Raw genomic sequence first — 23483 nt, 5'->3', positions numbered from 1 at the left:
TCTGTCTATTCATTAGTAATACAAAATCATTTGTATTTGGCTGTTGATCTTAGGTTGATTTAAAAGTATGGGTATACCATATTGATGCCATTCTATAGATGAGGCCACAAAGGCATAGAATGCTATGAGCTGGATCTCTCTGAAGCTAAGTTAATTCCTAAGCCATTATATACACTAGAGGCTATGGATCCATGGGGTTTGGTTCTGTCTACAAATGCCAGTAGTAGAGAGAGGATTAAAACCCAAGTCTTCCGAATGCAGTGTCTTGCCTGGTGAGCCACAGGATTATTTCACTATTTTCTTCTGCTTTACTCTGTGGCCTAAAACTAATATGTTTTATCACCAGCCTGCTCTATACCATTTCAGAAACAGATTGCACTTATATTATATTTTTTTTACAGTTTCATAATCTGTTCAGAACTTAAAACATATGTGAAGTTGACTCCATTAATTGTTACAGGACCTGGACTTAACAAGTATATGTGTAAGATTCTGTCTGCCTGTGTTTGCAGGTTTTTTGGACTTTTTTTCCCTCAATGACTGTACCTTTCAAATTGGTGTTTGAATTTTGAGAAAGTTGTGAGGACTTAAATTGCTGGTACAGGAGAACTGCAAGGATATAATGTCTATAATAAAGCATCCCATTTATCTACTTATGCCTGCATTTTTTGAATTATCAAGCACTTAGGGATGTGCAGACAATCAGACAGCTGAGTTAGCTAAACATTCTCAACCTTATTATTCTGCATAAGTGCTGGAATAGGTACCAGAATGAACCATCTCAGCTTGCTAGTTTTAACTCTGGATTCCCTTTAGTATAAAGCTAATCTGTGGGGAGAAGGAGAAAGTATTCTTAACATTTACACTTTGAATGAATCCTGATTGCCAGCCTTGTATAGACTGTTCTCTTTTAGCAATAAAATTAGAGTAGCTGGAGGAACAAATGCCCCCTGCTTTACAAGCAGCTTGTTTCAGACATCACCAAGAGGGACCTCTGGAGGTACCTGGGTAGTTTTGATTCTACATAATTTCCAATCAAAAGGCTTCAGAATGCCAATTAGTGAAATCTGCCATAGCCCTTAAACACACCCTAAAGTACTTTCAGTCAAGCACAGAGATATGATTCTCATTTTGGTGAAAAATGTAAGGGGGGAGGAGGCTGGGAGGCAAAAAATAAAGCATTAAATGATCATGTCTGGCATTACCAGGCCTTTTTGACTTTTATCTGGGAGAGAGGCATTATGCTGTGAATTCCAGAGACGTATCCTGTCATTTTGCTGGACAAAGTCCACAAATACCTCTAAATCTTTCAGTCTCAATTAGATTAATCTATCTGAAAGAAGGAAAAAACATTCTGAGAGCAACTAACGCTACTACAAGTTAGCCTCAGCAGTATATCTGTACCATGATACACAGAAATTGATCATCCTAAGTAAGAACAGCAAACACTGCAGGCTTTAGCCCCGTTGTGTAAATCCCCTAGCAATGAGACTTCCCTTTTCCTTCCTTGCTAAGTCCCAGGAGATATTATGAGTAAATATAAGCTACTGCCCTCTTAATCACCCTTCAACCCTTCCCACCTGATCAGTTTTAGTGATGCTGAAAAGCAGTGTCAGTAACACCATAACTGTGTCCCACAGAAGCTGCCTAACTGACCACTTCTCAGTTTAGTTTTCTTAAAGAAGAGGAATCTATCTGGAGTCTGCTAGGAATATACACATAAATGTATATAGTAATGTATATATATTGCATTTTCTCTCTGTGCAGTCCAGTCACCAAGCCTGCACAAACTCAGTGGATAATATCTCAGGTGAGAGGCATGACTGACTGCTTAGTTACCAGAGGAAGTTTAAAGGGTGTGAATGCTCCCTCAACCTTTCCTGCCTGTCATTCTGAAACTTTCTCTGTCAGACAGCCCCATCTGTCACTCAGGAACTACATCTGCTTGCCTGTTTATTTTCTCACTTGGGGTTGAAGTCACTTGCCCTCCTTTTAGCTAATCAGAGGAGACAGTAGTAATCAAAGCACAATATCTGTGCTCCGGGGATGTCTTTTTTGAATAGTCTCCCTGTACACTGTTCTGCAAATTTTGCAAAGTAATGTAGACATGTACAAGTAGAGGAAAAGAACAGGGGAAAAGGTTTAGTTTGAAATCCAGCTAGAGGAAAAAAGTACTGCTCAATCTATATGCTATCTGGAAAAACAGGTGTAATATTTACTGAGGAATTTCTCATGTGTGACAAGAAAAATATCACTAAGTTTATTAAATGGTAGCCTTTCACAGGATAATTCAATGGATGTCCTAGCACAGATGTAAAGTGCAAAAAGGAGTTGAAAGTGCTTATTTTTCAAAACAGCAAATCAGCCTCCTGACTGCTCAGTGTTCTTAAGGGACTATCCATAAGACAACGTGCCAGTCTGCATGGAGTTATTAATTTTGCTCTCTACATTTCCTCTACTAGATACCTTTGTTAGGCTCTGATAAACAGTATTAAATAGCTGTCAGGTCCTGCCTTCAAAATCAGTGCATTATAGCATCTACTGAAGCTATTCCTGAGGAGCTCATTCTGAAAAAGACCTTTATACTCTGGATGACAGATTTGTATCTGAAGGAAATAGAAGAGAAAGAAAATCTGGGTTCAGGGAGAGAAAAAGTATCTGCCTTGTTTACCCTTTGCCTAATTGTGTAGTGGGCTGGCAGTTTGCCTTGCCTTGCAGACTCTTGCTCATCTTGAAAAGATTTAAAGCATACTAGTACCAGCCTGGTCTCTCAAGACTGATTTCTCTCTGCAATGCTATTGTGATGAATCATGCATTACTATGATTAGCAGAGAGAGGTACAATTACTTGTTTTGCAGCCCTGGTTGGTAAAGGATTGCCTGGAAGCCCAGATGAGACAGAGGTGGAAAAAGCATCTTCTGGGACATGAAGTGAACACAGAGATGGAAACTGTTGCATTTACACTTAAAAAAATAAACAAAGAAAAAGGAAATTGAAGAGGGGAACAGGAGGAGAAAGACTTTTAAATGAACCCTACCAGGAACAGGGCCCTGACTGAATTGGACCTTCCCTCCAAGCAAGTATGACTCTTCGCATGCATAAGAACCTGCTTATCAGCAACTCTTTGTAGCAGATGGTAGCCCCTCAAGAGCAATAAAAAAAAATAAAATAATGACAGTGACACTGAAAGATACTGAAGAAGAAAATCAAGCTATCCTGGAGAAGGTTTAATAGTATTACCAGGTGACTGAAAAGTGCCTGTCAAAATTGAAAGGAAGCAGGGTGGGGAGACAGAATAGAAGAGAATATAATTAAGAGAAGAGCATTGGCCAACTGCAAGATAGCCCCCACATGGTCTGCATTCTTGGAAAAGACAGCAAGCTGCTTCTTCCTAATGCTGGTTGTTTTTAACCTGCTTGAAGAATGACATTGAAATGATACCAATGTCCTAAGAGCCTTTGAAATTCAAGTCCTCAATGGTGAGGAAATAAAATTTTAAATGGCAAAAAAGCATAACAAACCGTTTTCTATTTCTATATTGTAAACAACAGTAATATTTTGACGCCCTTAATATCTTTTCCTAGTTTCCCAATAATCTCTCATTTCTCTCATTGCCAAGGCATGAATGCTGCCAATAATTCTAAATTTCTATCAGTCCTTGTGGACCAGAATTGCTTACACAATTATAGGTGGCAGGGCAGCTTATCTGAAAGGTCAAGGTTAAAACCAAAGGTGCACCTACAGTCAAAGTGGTAACCACAGAATCCTGGAATGGTATGGGCTGAAACGGACCTTCAAGGTCATCTGGATCATTTCAATCCCCCTTTCGGGGACAGGGACACCTTCTACCAGACGAGGCTGCTCAGAGCCCCATCCAGCCTGGCCTTGAACTCTCCCGGGGCTGGCACATCCACAATTACTCTGGGCAACCTGTTCCACTGCCTCACCACACTGTAAATCCATAAAGGGTTTCTTCCTAACATGAAATCTAAACCTGTCCTCTTTCAGTTTGAAAAGAAGGCCACTCCCCCTTGTCCTAAAAATGTGGCCCAGACTAGCCCACCACTGAAGTCACTCAAATTATGCTGATCTGAGTGTGAATCTCAGGCTAACAGGACGGACTGAGGAGTGGGCTGACATGTTGGTCCCATTTCCCTTCGATTGGACTGGAACCCCTCACTGACAGGCAATCACAAATTTATTAGATTTGAAAATACCCCTGTGAGCATCTAGCCCACGGACCTCGCTCACGCTTTCTCCAGGAGAAGGAGGCCTTGTCCTCCCGTCTCGTCCCACGCCGCGGCGCAGGGCACGCCCGGACAGCGGCGCGGCGGCTCCGTGCGGGGCTCCGCGGCCTCCCCCTGCCGCTCCGAACCGCGCTGCCGGGCCGGCAGACGAACGGATGGATGGACGGGACAGAGGGACAAATGGAGGAGGGAGACATGGAGGGAGGGAGCGGCGCTCCTCTGCTGCCCTCTGCTGCGGGGCCCCGCGCCGCTGCGCTCCCTCCGGCTCCCGGGAGAGCCGCCGTGCCGGCTCGGCTCCGCGCAGCCGGGAGCCGGGAACGCCGCTGGGGGCGAGGCCATGCCGCGCTGTCCTGATGGAGCGGCTGAACTCGGGCATCTGTAGGGACAAAGGCCGCTCTAGGAGGCGGAAACACATTATTGGCACATTTGAGGGGTCAAAACTTGCCCCCCTATGCTCCCAGAGCAAACTTGAATTCAGCAGATGTCCATTTTCTGCCTGAAGATGATTAACGCCCCAATTAAGAGTTCTGAGCGAGAAGAAACTACGAATTTGACAAGTTTTGTGGTGTTATTGGAATGATATTAATTGAAACTTAAGCTGCACCTAGGAATGCCGCATCATTCTGGGTGAGCTGGAAGGGCACGGGCGGGAACAGCAGAGCCGGGATGCTGCCAGCCCTCCGGCACGGCTCTCCCGGCATCCCGAGGGCGCCGGCACACGGGCGGCATGCGAGGCCACGAGCACTCGTGGCTCAGTTTTTATTTCTCTCCAGTTTCCACGGGATAAAAGCCATTTGAGGACTTTCCCTCCAAGCCAAGCGCTCGGTACAGCGCCGCAGATGGTCGCGGCTCTTCCCGGCCTCCTGAGCGTCCCTGTACTGAGGTCGGCACTGCTCAGGTGCCCAGAGAGGCCGGGTACTGCTCCGCTCGCTCCCTGGCCCCTCCGCTCGCTCCCTGCCCCCGTCCTCGTCCCTTCCCGCTCCTCTCTCCCGCTCCCGCTTCCAGCGCGCACCGCCGCTGCTGGGGGCGGGGCCATCCCTTATCTCCGCCCCCTCGGCACAGGCCCATAGGCCTCCGCCGCTGCCAATCAACGTGTCCCGCCTTTCCTCCCCGGTGCTGAGTCGATCGCCGAGCAACGGATTACGGCGTGCATCGATTCCCTCGGCTTGCCCTGCCGCCCCGGTGCCAAGCACATTCCGTTCCCGGTGCCGGTCCCGGTGCCGGTATCGGCCGGGGAATGTAGGAGGACGCGCGGCCGAAGGTATCCGGGCAGCGCCGCCGCCTGTCGCCTGCAAGGGCGGGCGCAGCCGCGGCCGTGTGGCTGTAGGCGTTCCTGCGGAGACCGGGAAGGGGCACGGCTGCTCCCCGCCTGCCCCCTGCCGCCGGTCCCGCGGCCTTTGGTCCCGGTCTCCGTGCCTTTGGCGTGTGCCTGCCCGTGCTGCGGGGCCATGGAGCGCGCGTTCACGCCGCTGGAATGCCTCCTGCCCGCCGGTACGGTACCTCCCGCCCCAGCCGCGCCGGGCAGCGCAGGGAGGGAGGGAGGGGAGCGGGGCGGCCGCGCCTCCCACCCCGACCCTGCCTCCCGCCGCCCCGCCGAGCCCCGAGCTGCCGTGTGTCTGCCTGCCCCGCTCAGGCTGAGTGTTGGGCTCACTTCAGCGGTTTGGTACCGTGCTAACCCCGTCTGGAGTGCAAATTGTCATTTAAACCCCGAGCCCTTCGGGTTCAATCGGTGCTTTCCGGTTTGCTGACACCGTTTTCTCGGCTTGGCCGGGCAGAGCGCTCCCGCATCTGTCCTGCATTTCCTGGCTGCCCCCTGGGGCAAGGGGTCCCCGGCCTGGCATCCATCCCTCGTGTGCCTTTGGCTCCCCGCCTCCTGCCCCGTGCTTTGCCCTAGAACCACCCTTGCACCCTGCCTTGCCCTTCAATTCTGCACAGCAAACCTCTGAGGTTTGTATTCAGGGTTTTCTTTGGTTTTCTCAAGCTATCCAACAGTACTGTGGCTTTGATACTATTCTTGAGACCTGAGAGGTGAGCTTTATTAATATGCATCATTAACCTTATTACATGTCTAAAGGATGGAGCACCTGTAATAAGCACAATCTTATCCAAGTGGCTTGTACACAGTTTGGAATAGGCGCCTCTTCTTCACTCTGTGTTTGCACAGAGCCCAATTCAGTAGGGTCCAATTTGTTGTTCAGTGATACAATTATAAACAGTAAATATTTTTATCTTTCTATAATGTGACTTTAAAGCTGCATAAAAATCTTTTTGGCATAGCAGCTGAATGCTAACTGACACTGCTCTTTTCTGCTCTGTTGTGACACAGACACCAGCTGCTGCATTGAGGTAACTGTTGTTATTTATTTACTAGTAAGATCTGTAGGAAGGGCAGAGTTTAACAGAATGCACACTTTCAACAATTCAGTACGTTTTTACAGCTAGCATTTTAAGAGCATGTTTAAATTCGTTCCACTGTGATACATTTTTTTAAGTCATGCTTCACTCTGATTCTTAAAAACTTCAGGATATGCTCAAAACTACTAACAGGTAAAGCTGCACTCAAGGTATTCTTGCCAGAAATGTTTATTTGACAGTATGTGGATGTGGACTTTGAGACACACTGTTGCTGTGGGGAGAAAGAGGGAATGAGCATGTAGGTGAGATTTTAATGGGTGAACTTTGATTCATTGTGACATGATGTCCTCTTGTACACAATAAGTGATTATTAAGTATGTAATAAGGCCAAACAAAAAACTGCCTATAGTTGTTAAGAGGACTGGAGGGCTTGCCCTATGAGGAAAGGCTGAGAAAATAGGGCCCTTCAGGCTGGAGAAGAGGTTGCTGTGAGGTCGTGTGGAGACCTCATAGCAAGAGCCCAGAATCTGGAGGGAGCCTATGGGGAAGCCAGAGAGGAACTCTCCATCCAGAGCTGTGGTGACAGGACAAGGAGTAATGGGCTCAAATTCAAAGAGGAGAAGTTTAGGTTATAGATATTAGGAAGAAATTCTTTACTGTGAGGGTGGTGAGACACTGGAACAGGTTGCCCAGAGAGACTGTGGATGCCCCAACCCTGACACTGTTCAAGACCAGGTTGGATAAGGCCTTGAGCAATCTGATTTGGTGAGTGGTCTCCCTATCCATGGCAGGGAAGATTGGAACTAGGTAATCTATAAGGTCCATTCCAACCCCTTAATATTTTATGATTCTATAAATTTATCCCTGTGGAAGTACCAGGATTGCTGTTTGTATTATAAGATAGTTGCCTTTGATAGACATTATACAATGCTAGGGCTGCCATATGTCCTCAGTTTCTAGGAGTTGCCTTTTTCTTTGGTTATGTCTGGTTGGATTTGAAGATGGGAGGTGTTTGCTCAGTTTTCTTGTGACCCACAGCCTTCTCATACCAGAGTCTCCAGCAGGATGTAAAGAAGCTTGCTTCTCTGAAAGAAAAGTCTGCTACTTGCCTACAGATCAGTTGGTTATACAGGCTGTGCCTGTAAAATGCGCAGTGGTACTTCATCAGGATCCTTGTCCTCATTACAGACATTCATTACCAGCATTACCAACTGAATTAGTCTGCTCAAAGTATTCAATGCTGAGCAGATTTATTTGGCAATTCTGCCGTTTACACTCTGGTATCCTGCTTGGGGAACTGAGAAATAAGGTTTTCAAAATTGGATAGCTAAAATGAGCTTCCCAGTTTCTTCTGGAGAAAGTAGCTCCAGTAGTTCCTGCATCTGTTTGCTTCATTGGGATAGGTATTTAAGTGTCCAAATAGTATAAAGCTAATCAGTGAAGAATGTGGCACTTTTTAGAAGCTAAACATGAGCTTACAAAATAAACCCTTTTGAGGCCATTGAACCACTCTGGGCCTTGCCCTTTTCCTTTAATTCTAGAAATAGTATTATGGTATAGCAGTGTGTGACTGTATTTGTGGTGGGGACACTGTGAAAGATTCATCAGCTATGTTTGAAAATTATTAATTACTTTGTTTCTCTTTTTGAAGTTGTTCAGAAATTATTCTTTTATTGATACAGGATAGAGTAAAACACTCCCAGGTTTTAGAACATTATAATATTAGATACCTGAATTGGAATTTCAGGGCCACATATGCCTTGGTAATTTTAGTCAGTGTAGTTAGAGTGAATTCTTAGATTGTACTATCTATCTGACCTGATTGATGTTCAAGTAGTAGATATTTGAGAACTGCTGTGCTAACTAGAATGCTCAGGGACTTTGAACATTTTTCAGTCAAACAGCTGAAGCACAGTTGAAAATCACCTTACTACAGTTAGAACACCATGCTGTGGACTTTAGAACTATGTTGATTTGCTTAACATAGTTCAGAATGGGTAACAAGATAGAATTTAAAGTGGGATAGAGTCTAAATTTATGTCTTGCACAGTGAAAAAAAAAAATTTTCATTTCCTCCTGGAAGGAAACCTTTAAAAATTCTCACAGAAGGCTCCACCACAGGGACCTGCACGCTGTGTGAAAGGGTCAGGCAGAAGCTTCACAGGCAAGGCTCTTGTAGAAGGCTCATAATGATGTCACACTACAGCCTGTGAGTTCATGACAAGAGTAGCTTTGTTTATCTGGAGCATCCTTTGACAGACTTGACATTTCCCTCCCGCTGTTTATACCCTTCTCTTGCACTGTCATTGCCTCCTGCTGCTTGTCCCAGACTGTGCTGCAGGCACTTCTGCAGAGAGACAAGTGTTTCTAATTTATTATTTTAATACCATGAACTTTGGGAGCTGAGTGTGCTGTGCTTGCATCCTCTAATAAGGTTGCCCCTGAATACCACTTGAGATTTTGAGAAGGGCAGAGTGCAAGTTGGCCAGGCTGTGTTTTCTCACAGGGAACGTTTTACATTGCCTGCTGTAGCATGGCCTGGATTCTTGCTCATCTCCAGATGTGATTAATCATTCCTTGCCTCGCAGAGTCCTTAAAGTGTTGCTCAGTATTGATTTTATCAAGTGAAGTGATGCAGAAGGAGGATATCTTCCTCAGTTTATAATCCAACAGCTCCCAGTGTGTCTTGCCTTGCAGAGGTGGAGGGGCTGCAAAGAAGTGGCAAATCTTATTTATCCCTCTGCTCTCTTCTGTGCCTTGCTGAGACTATGTTGGAGCTGAGCTCGCTCTGAGTGACAGGGAGCCTGTGCTATCAGTGAAAGTTGGTTTCTCTGTCCCCACTTCTCCATGCCCCGAGTCAAATGCACCCCTGAACTACACTGTGTTCAGAACTGGTGATTAAGACATGGTTTGCTCAGAAGTGGGTGTGCTGCCTTTATCTCACTGAAGCAAGGTCATCTATATGCCATGAGAGACAGATCCACAACGTATAGGACAAAGACTGCTTCAGAATTATGGAGAAAATATATGGTCATCTCTTTGTGCTAAGGGACTATAAAATCCTGCCTTGAATTTAAAGCAAAGAGAACAAGAGGAAGTAACAATATGCTCTGAATACTCTTCCATCATTCTGCAAGCTTGATTGTCTTTTGCTTTACTCTGTGTCTTCTGGAAATGTTACTGGCTATAAATGAGTTACCTCTGAAAGGATTGTATCACCATATTCCTTTTAAATGCCTGGAGCTTGAACTTCTTCCTTGATGTTCCCTTTTATCTGACACTAAAGATTCAAAGTTATTTTGTGAAACAGTGACATGTTTGCCATTCAGTGAGTGACCTCCAGCCTGGTACAGATGCCAATGACTGTTTAAATGTCCCTTTACAAGAGCTCTGCATGGTATCTATGGTATCTTGCCATCTAATTCACAAAACTCTGTGATAGAAATTAGGACAGTCATGAGGCTAGAAAATCAACCTGATGGTCTCTTTTAGTTTCTGAATATTAAAGGTGTATGGAAAAGGTGTCCAGTCCCAAACTATTGGATAACTCTGCAATTTTGCAGGATTTGTGCCACAGCTGTTGGTTCAGACTAGTGAAGTTTTCAGGTGAATCAGGTAATTCAAAAGCTGTAACTGAATTCACTTAAACTGAAAAAGTGTTAACAGGGGTGTCAGTTCTTCTAAGACTACTACTGGCAGTCCCTAATAAAATTAGGAAGCACTTCCCTATGGCTGTTACATTGTTCTGTTTTTTAACTTAAATACTTTCAAAATGCTTTTTTATTTTCCTGTGAACATTGATGACCTGCTCTTATCCTTAATTTCATTTAAGTAGCAACATCATTAATCTAGTCTAGTTACCTGAAACTCATTAGTTTGTTTTTGAAGGAGCTGTTAATATTCAGCTACTCAGACCCTGCTGCTTGCTAATCTGCTGTGCTGGGTCAGCATTTGTTTAGTAAGTATTATTGTATAGATTACTTAAAGGTGCACTTATGAGTGAAGTATTACAGGCAGAATGGCATTTAAAAGACACATTCATTGTTAACCTCACCACTTTCTTTTAGATCTTTGCTTTCACTCATGGAAAGATTTTGGAGTTTTTTTGGTTTTTTTTTTTTTTAATGCTTTCTGTGCAGGTGTGTTATTTAGGATGATGTAACAAGGCATCTTTAACCTTTTTAACAAGGCACATTTAACCATTGGAGCTAATAGGAAAATGAATAGTTGTTTACTAATTTTACTTGGTTTTGTACACACACAGGGCCACCTTTTGAAATGTGTTAACTTCAGTTGATATTTATGTGGATGTTGGATTCTCATGTTTTGCAGTGTCTGCACTGATGGGTCCATATTGTGCAGTCACGAATAGGACTTAGCTCTTTTTGAGTGGGAATATGATGGTGGAGGGGTCTGAGGTCATCTCAAAAAACACAAAAAGAAAAAAAAAAACAAAAAAACAAAAACTGGAAAAAAAAATCCAACCCCAAAAGGACCACAGATAAGCAGCCTAACAAAAAAAACCCCAAACTAACAAAAAATCTTTAAGACACCATGGAGTATAAGAGCAATAATGATGTTACTGGAATTTCTGAGACAAAAAACATTCATTACCGTTTGCCCAGATAGTAAAGCACCTGGATAAATTAAATTCCTTTTGGAAGGTCTTGGTATTTTCCATCAGCTGAGGCTTAAAGCTAGGAAATACACTAGCTGATCTCCTGTAGTCTTTTTTTTTCTTCTTTTTTCTCATCTCTTTTTTTTTTTTCTTTTTTTCCCCTCCTGTGATTTAAGGAGATAAGGAAATGTGAAATACACTTGTTGCAGTCATAAAATGTTCATGTTGCTTGCATCCAATTACATGTGTGCAGGACCACTGAAAACCATTTAAACTTGTTAGTGCTACAAGAGCAAAATATTAGTCTTAAGAAGGTACAGGTAGTCAAAGAGAATAGTGGACTTTCAGCTTTTGTTTCTCCTCTGCTGTATTCACTTGCATGTCTCTCATCAGTCCTTAAAACACTACAGCAGTTTCACAGCACCTTCAGCATTATGCCATATCTGAAATCTGTGTGTATATGTATATGTATATATATATATATATATATATATATATATAAAAGTTAGTTATACTTTCTGGAAGTAGAAAACAGAATAGGCTTTGTTTGTTTTTTTATCCTGTTTACAAAGCTCATCTAAGTTTGATTTATGGAGAAATTGAATATGAGACATAGAAATGAAGTGCTTTATTTACTCAGGAGAAAACGTAGCACTGGTAGATTTCAGATTTTTCAAGAGCCAAAATAACAAATCCCAGGCATCCTTGTGCATTTGCTTTAGGTTTGGAAATCCTGAGATATTAATCAAAGCTTAATCTTTTTAGAAAATAGCAGCATCAAAAATGAAACTTAAAATCAAAGTCTTAAAAAAAGCAAACTAAGAAAAACCCAAGTAAAGAAGCCACCTGAAAACAAGTTAAAGGATTAGAAGCTTCTTTTCATTAGTCAATTCTCATCAGCTTCCACTTCTAATGAGTTTTAGGTTTGGATGTAAGCTCAGGGGTTAGGACCTTTAAGAATAATGCTGTTAACTTTGTAGTTACAAATGTAACTTTTTTTTTTTTTCTTTCTGTGTTACGTCAAAATTACTATGCCAGTCTCAAAGTACCATTGTGGAAAAATGTGGATAAAAGGAGGGGGGACGCTTCTCTCCCTCCAATCAAACAAAAACCCCCAGATTTGCAAATAAACCCACAAACCACAAAATCAACCCACAGACAAAATCCCAACAACCCAGTAGCAGATCTTATCCAGTACAAAATGTAGTAAATCAACAGGAGAGAACTCAGATGTGTGCAACTGCTTTTTGATACAGCACAGAACATTTCCTATCTCTGATTTCTACACAGAGAGGGGAATTTGCAGTGTCCAGCAAGGTTAATTAATTTGATCTTTAGCCAAATAATTTCAAGATGGAAAAGAACTGAATATCAGTTGTCCCTTCCACCTGAGTATAGCTGAAATATAACCAGTTCTTCAGATTTTTGCCTTACATTTTTCTGTAAAATATAGCTGTGGTGAATTAGATGTGAGTTTATAGAAACAGGTTCGCCATTCCATTAAGGTCTGACCTTAAACACGAGGAATATGATTAACAGTGTTTGTATAGTATTGCCTTTGCAAAATTAAAAAGAGAATTGAGAATTTAAAGTTTTACAGGAATGTTCTGTTAGTTAAATTTTACATAGAGAGCACGCTTAGTAGCTTTTGGATTGCTTTAAATTAAATCTATTGCTGTATATCCAACAGCAGTTGAAGCTGCTGGAAGGCTTTTCCTGTAATTTCCTAGCTTTGAATTTTATTTTGAATAGCAGTTGAATTTTCACAGTGCTTGTGCTGATTCTTTGTAGCTTATGTTGATGGATTGTCTGCCAGGCTTCCTCTCTGGCAGGACAGAAGCTGGAGGGATGCATGTGTTTCTCAGGCCAATTGAAATAAATAGGAAGCCAGCCAGTGAATTCACTAGGAGCAGAACCTGTACCCTCACCATTTATTTATTTATTCTATAGTTGTGACTGGTGGTGTGGGTTCTGTTTGGCTTTATTTCTTGTTTTCTCTTACTGTAGCTCTTTTTTTCTGGTCTATCGTTTACCCCAAATTATCTGGTCAACACTGATACTGGGCAACACAGCAGTAAGTGAGTAATTGAGAAGTAATTATATGTACAGTTTTTGACCAGATTGTTCAGTGTCTTTGGTGGTAAGAACTGTCTGTGTGTCTGACAGAAGGAAGTTGGCTTTACTGCAGAATGAAAATATGTTGATGTTACAAAACACTGGGGACTCAACTAGAAAAGCTTCCATGACAATGTCAGTAAGGATGTCTGTGGACTTTCTTGGTGCAGACACAGCAAAATGTGTCAGGAAAGGCATTCTTTCTTCTATTTCTTGTTTCTCTTTTTCCCCCACAGACACAATTCACAAATATGTATTGTGTATAAGCATAAAGAGGAGAACTCAAGCACCAGTGTGGGTTGGGGGCTGACCTACTAGAGAGCAGCTCTGCGGAGAAGGACCTGGGAGTCTTGGTGGATGACAGGTTGATTATGAGCCCTTGTGGCCAGGTGAGCCAATGGTATTGTGGGGTGCATCGGGAAGAATGTGCCCAGCAGGTCAAGGGAGCTGATCCTGCCCCTCTACTCAGCCCCAGTGTTGCCACATCTGGAGTGTTCTGTCCAGTTCTGGGATCCACAGTACGAGAAAAACATGGAACTACTTGTCCAGTGAAAGATGATCTGAAGTGTCTCTTAGGAGGACAGACTGTGAGAGCTGGGCCTGTTTCATCTGAAGAAGAAACTAAGAGGGGATCTTATTAATGCATATAAATGTCTCAAAGGGGGGTGCCAAGAGAATGATGCCACCCTCTTTTCAGTGGCCCCCAGTGCCAGAAAGAGAGCTTTGGCCATAAAATAAAACACAAGTAGCCCCAGCTCAACATGAGAAAGAAATTCTTTACATTGAGGGTGGCAGAAACCTGGAACAGGCTTTCTAGAGAGGTTGTGGAGTCTCCCCTCTAGAGACATTCAAATTGTGCCTGGATGAGTTCCTGTGTAACCTGCTCTAGGTGACCCTCCCTTGGCAGGAGGCTTGGCCTAAATGATCTCCAGAGGTTCATTCCAACCTTAATGATTCTGTGGTTCAGCTTTCGTAGAAGGGCACTGGTATGTCAATGAAATCTCTGTGTGACATTTATTTACTTCTGTAATTATAGCTAATTTAAGTGTGGCAAGCAAAGCATTGACCCATAGACCAGAGCTAAAGCTAAAGGTCTAGTTTTTCAGGATGAGTTAAAAGGTTGTTGGTTTGCAACTGCACCTGGGCAGTTTTTCAGCAGGTGATGTGACTTAAATCACTCAGAACATTCCTGGGGTTGACGTGTGTCACAGAGCAGCTGTGAAAATAGCATTGCTCTCCAGGTGCTCCATTTTGAGACTTTGTACTCTTGGTGAGAGTTATGTATGAGGAAATCCTGGAGGCTGAAGTGAGGTTTATACCAGGGAGTTTAACCTGTGCATCAGTAATGCTTACAAGGCATCAAGATCTCTGTGTGCTTTAAGTGTAACCGACAGCCACTAATGCAGATACTTTGAGTCAGGCAACACTTTCATTTCAGGAAATTAGTGTTCCACAAGCTGTAGCGGGTAAAGCACAGTCTTGTGAGTATAGCCTGTGTCCTCATATAGAGCTGTTTCCCTGTTCAGTTTACAAATATGTTTAATAAGCATCTGAGCAGTGTTTTACCATACTATAAATCCAAAAGAGAAGACATGTTAGAGGGCAACTTGAGAGTCGAGCTGCTAAAGATCTGCTGCTTGGACACTTGGAGTGCCAGAAGAAGTGGTGCAGTGTCTTTGCTGCTGGGGGTGCAACAAAAATAGCTCTTGGGCAATGTGTGATCACCTAATTTCATAATGAGTCAGCCTGGGCACAGTGGAGGTGATTAAGCTCTGATGTGAAAGTGTTTGTCTCCATATTGCCATTTCCTGCTACAAATGGAAAATTTGCCTTTTAAGTTTCCTAAAGAAGAGGTTGATTTATTCTTAAAAAAAACACAGAAAGAAAGAAGGAAAGGGGACAATACTGAGGAAACATTTGTTAAGGGCAAGTTAATGTTTGACTTTCTGGACTCTGCACAGCAGTGTTCTTGAAATGTACAGCCACAAGATTTTGCCTCAAACTGATCTAATGACTCTGCTGTCATGAGACCTCCTCTGGAGCTCTGTCTAGCTCTGGTGACCCCAGAATGAGGACATGGATCTGCTGGAGGGCCACAAAGATGATGAAGGGGTTGGAACACCTCCCCTATGAAAACAGGCTGAGAGACCTGGGATTGTACAGCCTGAAGCAGAAAAGTCTCTGGGCAGACCTTAGAGCAACCTCTAAGCTTTCCAGTACTTCAAGGGGCCCAACAAGAGAGCTGGTGAAGGACTTTTTCCAAGGACATGTAATAGGACAAGGGGGAATGGGTTTAAAGTGAAATAGGGTAAGTTTAGATTATGTTTGAGGAGGAAACTCTTGACTGTGGCAGTGGTGAGGCATTGGAATACGATGCCCAGAAAAGCTGTGGGTGCCCCATCCCTGGAAGTGTTCAAGGCTAGGTTGAATGAGGCTCTTAGTAACCTGGTCCAGTGGAATATGTCCCTCCCCATTTCAGAGGGGCTGGAACTAAGTGATCTTTAAGGTCCTTCCAACCTCAACCCTTCTATGATACAACTTTCACTGTAGATTGGTGTTATCTTCAATTCTGTCTTCTTGAGATGCTGGTGTGTTCCTGCTGTTATCAAGAGTGCCTTCCTATTAGCTCTGCTTTCTTTGCACAGAATCCACTTTGGGAGTGACATTTAGTACTGTATGCATGGACTTTGAGCCTATGGTAACCGTGAACAGAGGATTTAAATGGTCATTTTGTAGCTGTGGGAAATAAAATCACTGATACCAGATGTTCTTCCTTGAACTGACTTGTTGGTACGGTTTTTGCTTGGAAACTCACTCTCTTAGTTCCCTGTGCCTCTATTTGCGTTACTGTTCTAATGTACTGGTGAATAGTAATGCTGCTGCTGTATTTACCTGATTAATAGTAGCAGGTTTTGTCACTTGACCTTGTGAAAGAATTTCTTATTTTCTCTCAGTCTGCTATCCTGTCATAGGATCATAAATTTTTGTGCCAGCAAAACTTTCTAAGTCAGTAGGAAGTTTGATCTGCTGTGTAATGTTTTTGCTGTGTTTCTGTGACATGTTTGTCTTTTATTTGTTTCTCCTCGCACCCACAGCTGCCATAGTTGTGTTGACAAAGCCCCAAGTGTACACCTAGTTACACAGAAAGCAGTTGCCACTTGGGAGTAGCAATACCAGTGCTAGACAAAAAAAAAAAAAAAAAAAAATCCCTTCCTTTAGCATATGCAACATGTACTCCATGAGCAGGGTTTTCTGACAGCAACATGGACAGAGTGTGTTGTAACATGGACATGCTTGGCATGTCTCCTTTCACTGCAGCAGGCTGTCTTCCCTGCTGATGAAGTGTGAAGTGTGTGTGAAATTATCTGTCAGTGTCTGGTGTCCCCAGAGAGGACAAGGAGTGATGAGAGCTGGGTTGTGGCCTCGGGTACCACTCAGTGCCGATGGCCATATGGTGTGGGAGAGGGGGCGCTTCCAAGAGGGTCACAGCAGATGTTTTGATGGCATACTTATTGCCAAAAGCTTTGTGTCAGCCATCTCCAGTAAGGGGGTGTTAGAGCTGTCCCAGGGTGCACTTAAGGAGCGATGTTCTTTAGGTAACACAGTATAATATGTTATTTGCATTGGATTTAGCTGTATTTTGTCAGGCAGACAAAAGTATTTGTAAGTTGCAGATGTTGGACATAGGAGCCAAACAAATTCATACCTGAATCAGGTACTGATCTTTAACATGGGAAAGAATAACCAACCATTTGAATACTGTACCTAGAGGAACACTGATGTAGAATCGAAGTCAGTTGCAACTCAGCTTAAAACCAGAATGAGTTTCAGGCTATCCTTTATACAAAAGGCTAAACTAGATTGTCGCAGTGAACCTTTCTGGCCTCTTAGTCTATAAATTTGAAACACTTGGCCTGCCAAAGGAGAGACTCCTTTTCCTTTATCTTTAAGTAGAATGGACAGACTTGTGAAGAAGGAGAGGAGTGGGTTTATCCGGGGATGGGTATATCCTGCAGTACGGAGTATGAAGGGGTAGTCATGTGAAACAAAGATGTTAGAGAGTAAGGAGCAGAATTCAGAGCTCTTGCAATGCAATTCAGAAATTTGGAAGGATGTACTTCTTCCTTATCTCTTGAGTAAATTGTGTTTTTAAAACGAAAAAAAAAACCAAAAAAAGCCAGAAACGAAACCCAAAACCCCTGCAATATTTTGTTATTGTTCCTAGGTAGCAAGAAGAAGTCACTGCAGTAAGATTTTACTACACACTGTGCTGAATTTGCTGTTGATTACCGTGAGCTATCAAAAGCTTTGAAATTATTTCCATAGAATCTATTCTTATTTATCTATAAATATTATAATTGTGAATCCCACAAGGAGAAAAAAAAAGCTTGGATTTAGACAGTGAAATGAATAGTTATGCTAAGCTTATATAACATTATGCACAACTATTCTGTTTCTTGCTGGATTTACATTTCTTGAATACATTTGCTGAAATAAATAGCCAGTTTCCTTTGAGAGCAGAGCTGGAACTGAATAAATGTAAGGCCTCCAAGTATTAACAAAGGGGCTGATCTCTAAACCAGTGTAGTTATACAGCCCATATAATGTAAATTAGAACAGTAGAGAGGAAATCTAAAGTTAATACATAGGAAGAGATAGTAATATTTTGTGAGAGTTTATAAACTTCTAGTTTTGTAATCTTGTCCTTTGCTGTTTAGTCTTTGCTTTTCTTCTTTTCCCCAAGCAGCAAATACATATGGAAAATGTACATTTTATGATACAAATACTCAGTAAAAGGAATTTTGTGACTTTTCTTGAGAGAAGGAGCCATGAAAGGAGGAGAATTTAGGAAGGAGATCCTGCTGTTCTATTCAGTGGAAGAACCTTTGCAGCTCACAGTGTATCTGTACAGAATTGTCCTATTCATAGTTTCCCCAAGAGCATATATAACAGACCTTGGAAATATGCACCGGTTATATTGCGGTTGGGTAAAAAAGGAATTTCAGCTTTAGCAAAGATGGCTTGAGTTACATATTTGGGGAAAAAACATGTAAGTAGCAGCAGGAGGCACTGGAATACATTATTTGAGAAGATGAAGTCCCTGTTGCTAGGAGCCTTTCCTCTTTCAAGGCTACATGAAGAAGAATGAAGTAGAATGAGATCAGAGAACTGATCCTACTTAGAGGCAGAAGAATAAACCAAATGTACAAAACTTCAATGTACAAAACTGTAGAAGACTGAGATGTGAATTTAAGAATCATATCTGTAGAGTCAGAGGCAGTTACCTGTGTGCATATTGGTCTCAGAAGGGAGGACAGGCCATTTCTGCACACATTCTCACTCAGGCAATCAGACTGGCTTCACCTGGCCTGCTCAGACCAGCAGGATTTGTTCTTGTGGTCTGTAGTTTGCATACTGCAAATTAATGATGCTTTCTTCTGCAGTACAGTAATAACATTTATTTTTAGCTAAATCACAGCTGATGTCAAAAGTTACAAATAGGTGAAAAGAGGTACGAGGAGTGAAGCTCCGTAAGTTCTGAAGTAAGGAGTGAAAATTGTGTTTGGAAATTCCTATGAGTTTTTCAGATGGTGAAATCTGCCTCTGTAATTTCATTTGATCTGTTTCCATACTTCTGATAATCGGCACTTGAATTTCTAGAGGTTTCAGAGGCTAAATTACCTTGGAAAAAACCCTGAACATTTACAAATTCTCATATATTATTAGTTTTTACAGATGAACTTTCATATTGATAAGAAACACAAGTGTGTTCTATAGGCTGTGATGAATTTTCTAGGAATATGCTTTCTCTTGATGTCCAAAAGGAACTATAAATTTTCAAAAAGAAAACTACTTGCAGATAATAGCTTCTAATTTTTTTTCAAAAGCTCCAATTATGCATTTCCAAGGGTAAAAGTCAGCAAGGGAATGCATCTGCAAGGAGTTCTTCTATTATTTAATCTACTTTATAGTGAAAGAGTTAATATATTTAGTTTTCATGCATATCACTCTTGAGAAAAATTCTGCTGTCACTGTAGTTTCTACAGTCATTATCTCCAGTGAGAAAGCATGTCTCAAGTCACAGGATTTCTGTTGAGTTGAGGTACATCAGTTATGGAATGTCTGCATCGTGTTCATCTGCTGCGTTGGCAGATGGCTGAGGTGAACATCTACCCTCTCTTCAGCTTTAAAAATCAGAATTGGTGGCAGCGTTGTCAAAACATGTCAGCATTTGAGGGGTGGTGTGCAACAAACCACTGGCTCCACAACACATTCTTGGCACACAAACTGGGGCTTTGAAACCAGCTACATTCTTACTATACAGATGGGGGTTTTGGTGGGAGTTTGTTAGTTGTGTTTTTTTAGTTGCTATATACATAAAGTTTGAGCAGTTAGGGGAAGGGTGTGACACTGAAATGTTTTCATTGATACCTCACATCAAGAGATGCGTGCTTGGCTTACATTGTGATTTTTGCTTAACCCTTTAAATTGTTTTGGTAGCCCTGAATAGATCTGTGGAATGACAGTGCTTAGTAACTCATAACAACTACTTTGTAGAAATTAAATACTTACAGATCACAGGGGGAGAGCAGGAGCCTGGGGAAGACTATTTCCTGGACTGTTATATCCTAAGTTCCTAGATAGACTGGAGTAGCAGAAGCTATAGTTGATTTCCCTAGGAGAGGAAAGAGAGGTAGCAGGAGTGCTGGTTTTTCTGCCACTCTCTCACAGTAGGCTATGATCGTAGATGGCACAGAAGGTAATGTCGTAAAACTGAGGGAAGAAATGAAGCAAGATGCAGGAGTAAATATGAGTAATCTCTAATGACATGATGATTTGGATTTACTTGGTAGATGCCAAAAGCCATTCTTTTTATTAAGAAAAGACAACATCCTGCCTGAGAGGACAAAGATGATGTTTTGTTCTTTAGGGGCATGAAACTAGTTTTCCTTATTATTCCTGACATCTTATCATTCATGCTGTGGGCTTCCTTAGAGGTTAGAAGCAAATGGCCTATCTCTTGTGAGAGTGAAACATGAATGGAATGTGTTTAAGGGTTGAAATGTGCTCGCATTGGCAGCAAATCCTAAAATGATGATGTTGGAATTCCAGAATAAGATGATGGGGAACAGTATGAGATACCTAGGGTATATTACAGATGCAGACACAGTAAACTTCTCTGAATGTAATAAAGAAAAGTCTCTATTAAGAAGGCATTTATATGCACCTAATACTTCTGAAGTTTAGGTTTAACTAGAAGGGTGAACTTTAAATGTATTATTGCTGTATTTTTTCACATCTTCCAGTCCTCACAGGAAACTTGTGGTAGAGGAGGTAGATGACAAAACAATATTCCTGTCTTGAATGCTTTAACATCTCATCTTGCAGAGAGCAACCTCCTGTCTGAGCCTGGCACTTCATGGTGTCTACTTAATGCGGAGGTGCCCATCGCCTGTGCAGAGGCACAGCTTATACAGCACTGACAGCCAAAAAAGAGCAGCTAAAATAGCATAGGCACGGAAGAGGTATTTTGCAGATCATTACACATATACAGAAATTCAAAAGATATCTGAAACAGTATATGTTGTTCTACAAACCTGATAATTCATTTTCATTTTTGACATACTAGTGCTTTACCACATTCTGTATGTATTAGGGAGGGTTTGTTCTGACACTACAGATGTTCATTCGAGTTCACTGTTTCTCAGCTATTAAGTACAAAGTTGTCATTTTTTTCTTCATAACCATGAAATTTATTTTTTGCCTTAAACATTAATATTGCTGGTTATTCCACTTTTCTGCAATTGTCTCTGGAAAAGGCTTTTCTGTGCTGCACAAACAGTTGCATTTTGTCAGTTTTTTCATTTCCAATTATCATGAACCTGAAGGTACATAGTTTTCTTTCCGGAGTCCTATGCTGCATAATGTTGGGTAAGCTTTTAACCTTGTTTTGCCTTAGTTCCTCATCAACAAATTGGAGGCGATTATACTTTCTGAAATACTATGTCGAAAAGTTCTGAAGTTTAGCCAATAGTAAGGGCACTTTTTTTCCTTTCTTTTAATGTTCACGTCAGTTGTGGGTTCTAATATAATAGTGTTTGCTTAGAACCTAAAGGACATTCCTTAAATCCTTGCAGAAAGGATGTCATTGCTATTTCTTAGATTAAAGCCTCTGCTTCTGACAGTTTGAATGCCATCATCAGAAACAAAGCTAGTACAGTTCAACAGATGTAGTATACAAAAATATACAGGTCCTACCAATAGTTTTTTTTGGCTTGTTTTTCTGAGATAGTCTGTTCATAGCATTGTTGATTTGACTGCTGTTTTCAGTTCATGATACAGCAGATTACAAAATCTGTGACAAAATCACAAGAAAAAGTACTTTTAGGAAAGATCATTCAGAATATTATGATATTTAGGAGCTAAATTAAGAATTCTGTCCTTTCCGAGGTAATCTGACCATTGTGGAAATGCAGCTGACTGCTGATGAGCCTCTGGCATTTCATGACAATATTTATATAAACCTAGAGCAAGCTCTGCTTTTTTAAGCAAAGCAAAAAGAAGAGATTCATTTGGTTTGGGGATTCTACCACCAGCCCATGACACAGTGCTAAACATGATGTGTCTTTTCGAGTGACCTTTATCTTAACTTTAATATTTCATAACCTCTTTGGGGAAGCTGTTTTATCTGATTCTTTCATGTGTGAAAATTTACTTTACCATCCTTTAGCACCTTTTATGCTGTTTAAATGGATATTTATGTTACTACATTAATAATAGTGTTATGAACAGACCTGACTTTTTGGGTATTTTAAATGCTTTTACAATATTAGAACAGTACTTATACCATTTGTGTGATGAAAAATTCTGTCAATCACAAGTTGAGATGGGATCAAAGATGCTGAGATTAGAAATCCTTTTTTGAAAATCATGAGTTTTAAATAATAGGTACTTTTCTTATTAAGCGTTCAGTTGCTGAGAGAGAATGCAGGAACAGCACCTGTAGCCTCTTTTGAAGGTTCAGATTCCCAGTCCTTTCAGAATGAGGCACTGTAGGTTGAATAATTGGAAAATAACCTTGAAGGTTTCTGTGCCTATTTGAGTGTGAATGGATGTATGTCAGACCTAATTAGGCCTACTGAGAAAAACATAAATGTCAACTGGTTTTTACCAAATGCATCCAGCTTCTTTTGAGATTGTGAATGGGGTCCAGTGAGCATACAGCCTGCTTAATGTCACCTTTCTGTCTTAGGTCTTTAATTCTGTCTCCTGTGATAGATGGCTTTTGCTTTTTCTTGAAAACAAAGTCAAGGAACTTGAAAGTAGACATTGCCACTCCAGTGCTTGCTTAGCTGATGTGTCCACTTATAACTTAACTAATGCAGACCATTCAATGAAAATGGTCATTATTTTACCTCCCAGTGGTCCATAGGATTTAACTAAATCACAAAGCTCTGTTTCTTTTGTTGGAAACTTGATAATCCCTCCAGTGCCTTGCTTAACCTTTTTTTTTTAATTCTATAGCTATGATTTTATCAAATCCTTTTAGAAGTGTGAAATGCACGTCTGTTTTCAACCATGATTGTATGTTAAAGGATCTTTTCCCCTTAGCTACCTTGGGGTGCACCTATTGTCCACACTTGTATTAATCTTCTTGCTAAGTGAGTTACTGTGACATTGCTGGGTCATCATTAAATATGTACTGTCTTTCAAATCTTTTCTCTCTGAGTGGGTTCTTAAGAAATATTTCTAAAATTCCAGCTGTGTGCTCCTGTAGTTTGCTAGAAATAAGTAAGTTTCCCTGGGGAATCCCTTAAGAGCACACTAGGAATAAAAATTATATTGTCTAGAAGTGGCATCACTCAGCACTGATTATGCTGGCAAGGAAAGAATGCACCTTGCTTTTGAATTTGTTTGGGGAATTTGGAGAGAAGTGGCAGCTTGATATTGTCTACATGAGAAAGTTTTATTAAAAGGCATGAGCCCCACTGAGTAAGTAAACTTTTACAAATCCCTTTATGGACTCTATTTTGTTATGTGAAAGCAGCTTCCTCCATTCATCTTAAATGTGTCCCTAAGCAAAAGAACTAAAAAGAAAAACCCCAACTAAAGTAAAACTGTTGGGAGCTGAAGAAAGAGTATCCATG

The 23483-nt window shown here is 41.6% G+C and overlaps 1 protein-coding gene and 1 long non-coding RNA gene across 4 annotated transcripts in view; both read left to right on the top strand.

Annotated features, from left to right (window-relative positions):
* The window catches only part of LOC132329284 (uncharacterized), a 45571-nt gene extending 42051 nt beyond the window's left edge, over positions 1–3520 (top strand). For both annotated transcript variants that reach the window (XR_009487012.1, XR_009487013.1), the window contains one exon: positions 2859–3520. This is a non-coding gene — a long non-coding RNA (uncharacterized LOC132329284). The remainder of the gene's footprint in view (positions 1–2858) is intronic.
* A 1995-nt stretch (positions 3521–5515) lies between these two features.
* Positions 5516–23483, top strand: part of TPK1 (thiamin pyrophosphokinase 1) — a 305759-nt gene continuing 287791 nt past the window's right edge. For both annotated transcript variants that reach the window (XM_059850129.1, XM_059850119.1), the window contains exon 1: positions 5516–5738. In XM_059850129.1, coding sequence (XP_059706112.1) covers positions 5696–5738 — 43 coding nt within the window. In that variant the 5' untranslated portion in view covers positions 5516–5695. The remainder of the gene's footprint in view (positions 5739–23483) is intronic.

This window comes from Haemorhous mexicanus, chromosome 1, assembly GCF_027477595.1.
Source record: "Haemorhous mexicanus isolate bHaeMex1 chromosome 1, bHaeMex1.pri, whole genome shotgun sequence".
Taxonomy (NCBI): domain Eukaryota; kingdom Metazoa; phylum Chordata; class Aves; order Passeriformes; family Fringillidae; genus Haemorhous; species Haemorhous mexicanus.
This window is presented reverse-complemented; position numbering and strand designations above follow the sequence as displayed.